At 45.2% G+C, this 8,413-nt stretch overlaps 1 protein-coding gene across 5 annotated transcripts in view; it reads left to right on the top strand.

The window, feature by feature from the left end:
• Inca1 (inhibitor of CDK, cyclin A1 interacting protein 1) overlaps positions 1-7,741 on the top strand; it is a 13,486-nt gene extending 5,745 nt beyond the window's left edge. The window contains exons 1-8 of one of the 5 annotated variants that reach the window (XM_010605815.2): positions 7-255; positions 674-702; positions 2,053-2,140; positions 5,865-5,978; positions 6,208-6,247; positions 6,555-6,748; positions 7,187-7,352; positions 7,577-7,741. In XM_010605815.2, the coding sequence (XP_010604117.1) occupies positions 2,097-2,140; positions 5,865-5,978; positions 6,208-6,247; positions 6,555-6,748; positions 7,187-7,352; positions 7,577-7,720 (702 nt within the window). In that variant the 5' untranslated portion in view covers positions 7-255; positions 674-702; positions 2,053-2,096 and the 3' untranslated portion in view covers positions 7,721-7,741. Of the gene's footprint in view, positions 1-6; positions 256-673; positions 703-1,833; positions 1,974-2,052; positions 2,141-5,864; positions 5,979-6,207; positions 6,248-6,554; positions 6,749-7,186; positions 7,353-7,576 lie in introns of those variants that run through there. The other 4 variants (XM_010605814.2, XM_010605813.2, XM_010605817.3 and 1 more) reach the window with 4 other exon arrangements.
• Positions 7,742-8,413: the final 672 nt, after the last annotated feature.

Here is an 8,413-nt window from a genome sequence, read left to right as displayed (position 1 = left end):
GCCTGGCCCTTCAGAACCCAGACTGCTTCTCGGGTGGGCCTGAGCCCACCAGCTCAGGGCCCAAGGGATCCCTAGGTCCCCAGTTGTGCCCCTAGGCCTCGCTGCTCTCCAGCCCACTTGCCCAGAGTCTCCGTAGCCCTTTAGGCCCTAGCCACATTCTCAGGCCAGGCCCTTTCCTCCTCCAGCTGTGGGCTCCTGCCCGCCCATTCCTCAGGCCCGGCAGGACCCCTCAGGTGCTCATGGACCGTGTCTCAGGTTTGACTACCTCCAATCTGGACTACCCCCAGATTAACTGTTAAGGGTCGTTTCTGGTTCCCTTCTGTGCTACTCTGCCCCACCCTCTTAGGCTAAACTATCTGAGATCTGAATTCCGTGCAACTCCCCAATGTCCTGAATTCTGCTGGGCCTCTACTGGCCCAGGACTTGCATTTAGATCCCACCTACCCTTCAGGCCCCACATATCTCCCATCAGCCACTTCAACCCTAAACATTCCTCTCTCCCATTTTTCTTTTCCTCATGTAACTTTTCTCAGCCCATACCTATTTACCCTTCGATAAATATTTGTTCACTTTAACAGTTTTGAATTCACATTTTTAATTCTTTATCCAGCCTACGTGCACTTAACTAACTTTTCTGTATTCATTTTGTTTTATGGTTTTTTTTGTTTCACAGTGCTGGGGACTGAACCAGGGCCTCACATGGTAGGCAAGTGCTATACCACTAAGCCACACCCCCAGCTTTTAACTAGAATTCCTAACTAGCTTTTCTACCCACCCTAACTAGCTCTCAAGTCATCCTTGGCTGCCCCTGATACTAAGCTGGGGTTTTTTGGGGGGCGGGGTCTGACTTTGTACTTCAGGCTGGCCTCAAACTTTCAATCCTTCTGCCTCAGCCTCCTGCATGCACCACCACGTCTGGCTCTGCTCACCATACTATAGACATTCCCAGCCATTTTCTCTTTCCCTATCACCAACTGACCACTCTGTCCACTTTACTCTCACTACTTCTTATACTTGATTCATTTATCAACTCTCAGTTTTGTTTTGTTTTTTTTGCTGTTGTTTGGTATGGTTAAAAGAAAGTGTTAACCAAAGCCATTTTAATTCTTACAAGTTTGTCTAATATTAAATAGGATAAGATGCTTAATAGCTGTAATTCAACACTTTATTCCAGTTTTTTCCTTTTCAATGAACTTGCTGTCAACTTGTTTATATTTTAATAGAAGCCATGAATCAAGTATTTGGATAGATGTAGCTAACCACATTGGAAAATGAAAATTTATAGATGTTTACCAATTCTCAATTCTGTCACCTCTAACTATCCCAGTTCTGGGCCTTTTACCACCAAATGCTTCTGCCCTGTCCATTTTCCACCTATCATTCTTTTTCATTTCACCATCCTGTATTTCCAGTTAAGTCCCTTAACCGAAATTTGTAAATTTCACTTTCTGTATATATTTATCCTCAGAAAATTGGCTTTCTCCGTTACCTCTTTCTACACTCACCTTTACAGTGGTTACCATCTTGGCAGTCTTCAACCTTTGTGTTCAGTTAATAGTCCAACACTAGCTGGGTGGTGGCACACTCCTGTAATCCCAGCTACTTGGAGGCTGAGGCAGCAGGATCACCTTGAATTTGAGGCCGGCCTGAACTATATAATGAAACTATTCCTCAAAACAAAGAAAATGGCCCAACATTAAAAATACTTTTTTCTAGTACGGGGGAATCAAACCCATGGCTGCATATTCTAGCCAAGTGCTCTACCACTGAGCTATATACCCTGAGGCTTGGGATACTTTTTTTTTTTTTTTGGTACCTGGTATCAAACTCAGGACCTCCTGCTTGCAAGGCAGGCAGTGGAACCACTGAGCTAAATCTCCCCAGCCCTATACTTCTTAAACTCTTTTCAGGATCTACATATATTCTTTCCAATCTCTAGATCTGTTGCTGATTTTATCTCTACAGTCACTCATGTGAGTGAATGATTCATTTTCTTTTCTTTTTTCCCGGTACTGGGGATCGAACATGATTCATTTTCTATTATTGCCCCAGAAAAAAGGAGGATACTCAGTCCAGGTACCCAGCCCAGTCCTGTCATGCAGGTACAGGAAAATGAAGCCAACCTCCTCCCCTTTGCCACGTGAGTACATCCTAGTGGATGAGAGGATGGTGAAGGGATGGAGGGAAGATTGCATGCTTATACCCTGTGTTAGGCACTGGAGATTTAACAATTAGATAAGGGTTCTGCTCTTATACAGTTTATATTTAGAGTGGTAACAGAATGTATAAACAAATATAGTTTCAACTCATGATGAGTACCATGAAGTATAACCTAAGGGAAAATAGTGAATTTAGGGGGATATAAAGTTAAATAGAGTGATAGTGGAAGACTGTTCTGGAAGGTGAATTTGAGCTGAAATGTGAAAAGTAAGAAGGAGCTAGTCTAATGGAGAAAACAAGTTTAGCATGTTCTAGGAACAAGCAGGCCAATGTAACTGAAAGTTAGTAGTTAAGGGGAAAATTGAGAGTAAAGTCAGAGAGTTACACAGAGGCCAGATCATGTAGGACCTTTATAGGCCCGGACCAAAAAAAAAAAGTCAACAATATAGGCTATGTGTGCTTGTAAGCCCAGCATTCAGTCCATAGAGAAAAGTTTGGATTTCATTCTATTTTTATATGTATTATTGGCTTTTTTTTTTTTTTTTTTTTTTTTTTGGGGGTAGCAGGAATCAAACTCAGGATCTTGCACTTTCCAGGCAGAAAGTGGAACCACTAAGCTAAATCCCCAGCTCTGGCTTTTTTTAAAGACAGGATCGCTATGTAGTTCAGATTGGCCTTGAGCTCATTATGTAGCCCAGGATGGCCTCAAACTTAAGGAGATCCTCCTGTCTCAGCCTCCTGAGTGCTGGGCTTACAAGCATATGCCACCACACATAGCCTTTATTACTGACTTTAATTTTAGACATCATATCACAGTGGCAACCTAGTACGATGAAATCCATCTGCTTTTAGATGAATACATCCAGATTTATTTTCATTCCTACTATGTCAACTCCACACTGCATTTTTCACCTCTATACAAAATAGACCAGATTTCCAACTTTTAGGGAGCTTGCAGATCAAAATTATTATTATTATTATTATTATTATTTTGTACTGGGAATCAAACTCAGGACCTTGTGTTTGGTGAGGCAGGTGCTGGAACCACTGAGCTAAATCCCAGCCCCAAAATTCTTACGTTGTAAAAATTACTGTCTAGATCATGACCACAAGAAACCAAATTTATATTTTCTTTAGTAGAGACAAGACATTATTCAGTATATATCAACATATGGTGGTGTTCAAGAGCAATTCAAACAGTAGCTAAATAGGGGAGTCTGGATTTTATTCTAAAGACAGTGGAAGTAAAAAAAAAAAAAGTGTCATATGTAGACTTTTTGCCTTCATGTTTTTTATGATGGAAAATTTCCAAGAAATACAGAAGTAGAAGAAACAGTATCAAAAACTAGATGTGGGCCAGGCATGGTGGAGCATGCCTATAATCCCAACACTCTACAGGCTGAGGTGGGAGGATTGCCAGGACTTTGAAACCAGACTGGGCTACTCAGCAAGACTGTCTCAAAACAAACAGACTAGATATGTCCATTTTGGTCATCTTCAAAAATTATTATATGGATAATATTTTCATGTCTACACTCATAAAGTCCTCTACTTCCAAAATTATTTTGAAGTACATCCCAAACCTTGTATCATTTCACATGATCACATTTTTTAAGATGACTGTCACTGCTCTGTGAAGAAAGATTGCATGAAGATGAGCAGGGAGAGGAGGAGAGGCCTTTGCAATAGTCCAGGAAGGAAAAAATGATGTAGAATACAGTAATGGGAATGGAAAGGGTGAGTGAGAAGTGGTCAAACTCAGGTATATTTCAGATGTAGAATTTACAAGACCTATGATGGATTGGATTTGGAAAGCAAAAAGTGAGGCACAGGGTCAGGGATTTAGCTTAGCGGCACTGCGCCTGCCTAACAAGTGCAAGGTCCTGAGTTTGATCCCTGGTACTGAAAAAAAACCAAAGGCAAACCAGGCTTTTGGAGTTAGCAGCTAGGCATGTGCAGTGCCTTTCAGTAAGATGGGGAAGACTGGTGGGGGGCGTTGAGTGGATCCCAGGGTAGAACCAGGACAGACTGAAAAAACAGATTTGGGAGTCATCAATATGTTGTTATGGCTTGTATCTAGATGCCCCCCAAAAGCCTCATGCAGTCATAGTGGAGTTTTAAGAAGTGGCTGAACTGGAGTGATGCTGGGATTAAGGATGTGATACTGAGATTATGCTAGGATTAATGTTGTCCCACCCTGGGTATGAGTGCTATGTGCCCTAAGGGCGAGTAACCTGGATGGAATATAAGGGACAGAAGGAGGGCTGCTATGGTTGCTGCTTGTCATTTGCTGTTTGCTACTTTGCTGTCTTCATGCCTTCTGCCTGCCATGAACTGTTTCTCTTCTACGATGTCCCTCTGCCATGCCACCCTGCCTTGGAGCCAGCTGACTAGGAGCTGAAACCTGTATAGACTATGAGCCAAAGTAAACCTTTCCTCCTTCAACTTTGGTTATCAGGGTTTTTGGGGGGTTGTTTTGTTTCTTTGTGGTACCGGAAATTAAACTCAGGACCTTGTGTTTGCCAGGCAGCAGGCACAGCACCACTGAGCTACATCCAGGCCCTGTTTTGTTTTTGAGACAGGGTCTCACTGCAGTTCAGGCTGGGATTGAAATCACTATGTAGGCCAGGCTGGCCTTGAAATCACCATAATCCTCCTGCCTCAGCCTCCCTCAGCCACCACAGCTGTGGTGTCAGGTATTTTGTCTCAGCAGTGAGAAAAGTAACTAAGATAGCAGTATTAAAGTCATGATACTAAGTCAGATTACCTAAAGAGACATGGAGATGGAGAGCATAAGGGGCCCCTGCCCTAAGTCCCTACACTCTACTTCTTAGAGATCAGAAGGGCAGTCATTCAGTCTGGGGGCCTTATAAGTGGTAAGCACAGTTCTCAGCTGTGTACATGTGTCCTTATCTGTAAAGATATTAGCCCTTGGGCCAGGGATTTAGCTCAGTGGTTCTGCCGCCTGCCTAGCAAGCGCAAGGTCCTGAGTTCAATCCCTGGTATCCCCCCAAAAAATGACAACAATAAAGATAGCCCTTGAGATAGAAGAGACAAAGTAGGGGTAAACAGGTTCTCTCTCATGTTTTGTGTTTTGGTTTTTTTTGTACCAGGGATCAAACTCAGGACCTTGAAGCTTACTTACAAGACAGATGTGGTACCATTGAGCTAAATCCCTGGCCCCCTCTCCTGGTTTTTTGCATTGACCTAAAGGAAACCTCAAATTGCCTGAATAGCCAGGGCCTTCACCTTTAATGACCCTGCTTGATAAATATTATGTTCACTGGTTATGATGTATAGAAGTTTGAGATTTCTAGGCATGGTGGTACATTCTTGTAATTCCAGCACTAGGGAAACTGAGGCAGATCATGGTGAGTTCAATGCCAGCCTAGGCTAGTGAGTTCAAGGACAGCCTGAACTACAGAGAGAGACTCTTCTCTCAAAAATAAAATAAAAGTGTCTGAATCTAGAAATTTGAGATTCTTTGAGATTTCAGACTCCAACAATAGCCCATCTCCACCTTGAGCTCAATCTCCACTCAAATCAGAGACTTCACTATCTTCCTTAGCTCAGGTAGATAGGTCATGTCTTGAGGAAACCTGAACAGCTGTATGGTCTTATAGAAGGATAGGCCCCTGAATCCCAAAGGTGAGTAGATGCTAACTGGAAAAGCCAGATTCAAGCCTATGGTATCCTCACCTCAGGTGTTCCAGAGTGGTCAATCGATCTCCACCCTCCAGCCTGCCTTCCCAGAGCTGCAGACAAACACCCAAGCACTATGGAGATACATTCTGGGAGGATCTTACCCGAAGACCCAGGTGAGTAGAGGAAAAGAAAACAGAGACTAACTGGAATTAGGATGGTAAGAGTATACAGTTTTTACCTACCATAAATCTTTCGAAATAATCCCTAGTCTGGGGATAATTTCCCACTTGCTGATGGACACCATAGCTCCTAATGCCAGATATGCTGTTGAGAGAGGTCATCAGAGAAACAGTATGGATGGGTTATCCCCTCTGACTCTGGCCCCTTTTTTGTACTTCACAGCCCTGTCTGGATGGAAGAACCATACATCTCACCCATGTTGGTATGACATACTATACCTTACAGAACTTTTAGGGCTAAGAATTTAGCTCAGTGGTGCCAATGCCATCTTGCAAACACAAGGTTCTGAGTTCAATCCCCAGTACAAAAAAAAAGTTTGTACTTTTGCACCTCCTGTCTTCTTGTCCCCAGCTATCCTTTTTACCCCTTCTGCACTGTCCAGGCCTCCTTTCTGTGAATCAGGCATCATGTTTTCCATTTCACATTGAGGCTTCCCAAGACTGCTGACTCCCAAGTTCAATCCAAGCATCCCTGAGAAAACTTCTCATTTTCTTCATTTTCTGGCAAAGAGAGCCACTGGTTGCTCCCAGCTTGGCCTATGCCCTTCTCCTGAAGGGCTCCCACCCCCTGAGATGCTTTGCAGAAGACGGAGGAGGCCCCAGTTGGACAGAATGCAGCAAGGACCTGGGGGCATCCCAGCCCGGGTGAGAGCTGTTGCTTATCACCTGGAGGACCTGAGGAGGCGCCAGAGAACCATCAATGAGTAAGGAGGGGGGACATGGGGCTTTAGGAGACCAGGAGGGTTAGGAGAGGATGGCTTGAGCTAAGCAAAAGATTGACAATTTTGAGAGAATTGGAGGTTATTTGGAAAGGAGCCATGGGCTTGGTACAAATGAAATACAATTTCTATAATGTGGCAAGAAGAGATAGAAAATGAGCCATGTGCAAGGAGTTGAAACTGGGTCACTAAAGACAGGAAAGTACATTGTAGAACTAGGGGATCTAAGGGTCACCTCTGGGTCCCTGGACTGAAAATTCTTCAGTCTTTGGGGAACAGAAAATTGGGACTGGCAAGTTAAAGGTCACATGGCAACATCTTAGGGACCCAGCAGGAAATACTTCAAAACAGATAAGTAACACAGAAAGAGTTAGGAAGCCTGGGCCTCCAGGCACCTATCTCCTAACCCTAAAGTCTCCACAGACTAAAGAAGGCCCAGTGGGGCATCTCTGAGGATGCACCCAAGCCACTGGCAGTTCCTGAAGAGGACTGCGGATTCCTCAGCACCAGGGAATACCCTGATCTGGAAAAGGAGAAGGCAAACCATCCACAGGAAGAGGACCATTTTATCACTCCTGGTAGGGCTCAGGTATGGCTGGAGAGCAATTTTGTAGGGTGCTAGAGCATGATACAGATCCTCAGTCTTGCATAGGGAGACAGCAGAAGCCAAGAGCCAGTTTGCATAGCTGGAGATGAGAGAAACAAAACATGAAATAAGCAAGAGCCAGAGACTTGGGGGAAGAGGTCCCTGGACTACAACATCTGGAAAGAGCTGTATTTTTCCATCCTTTTTTTTTCTTTTCTTAAATATAGCTGCTTTGGTCTCCCTGGAGTCCCCTGGGCCAGGACAGGGCTTGTGCCTCCAGACAACTGAGCTCTCAGGTCTACAGCACTGTCATGGCCAGAAGGAACCCTGCTTGCAATCCCTGGGGGATGGAGTTGGAGTCTGAGGAGTAAGGAAAAAACCATCCCACGATGCGGTGCTGTTTTAAGGACCCACATCCTGTTCCATCACTAGAACTACCCCACTATTAGCACCGAAGAAATACCCTTTCCTTTGCCTCTCCAATTGCTGTTCCTGTCCTCCGGGCTAGGTAGTCACAGCCCCCTTGGGCTCCCACCTGTCTCCCTTCTCACAGGAACTCCTAGCTTCTGGCCTTGTGTTAGTTTGTTATTAAAGAGCAAGCAAGTGGAGCCGGGAGTTGTCTTTTTCTCTTCACGGTGATGGAGAGGCTAATCAGGAAGGGACAGGACCTCCTTGCACATTCTGGAGAACCCAGCTGCAGAGAAGTCAGACTGGGTTCCCAAATTCAAGGAGCTTGACTGAGGCTAGAAGCGTCCAGAGATTCTCGCTGTTCCTGGGTTCCAAACCTGAGTTGTCGCCCCTGCTCCATCCTCCGGGACCTGGAGCCAAGGCAGTCGGTTGAGCTTCGGCCTCCGGACCCCGGGACCTGGCTCCTCAGCACCACTGTCCCTATAGGGACTTCCAAGCGGGGTGTCCTCCGGCCTGACCCAGTCTGCCGAGAGATCTCCCCGGTACCCCACGTGCGCAAACCCCAAGCTCCCTTCCCGACTCCCATCCCCTTAATTGGGAGGCCCCGCCCCGTGCGCAGTGACGTCGACGCCGCTGTCAGCCGGCGCTGGGGGGGG

This window comes from Fukomys damarensis, unplaced genomic scaffold (genome assembly GCF_012274545.1).
Source record: "Fukomys damarensis isolate Sample0158 unplaced genomic scaffold, DMR_v1.0_HiC HiC_scaffold_13, whole genome shotgun sequence".
NCBI lineage: Eukaryota > Metazoa > Chordata > Mammalia > Rodentia > Bathyergidae > Fukomys > Fukomys damarensis.
The sequence above is the reverse complement of the archived record's forward strand: the minus strand, read 5'-3'. Positions and strand labels throughout refer to the sequence as shown.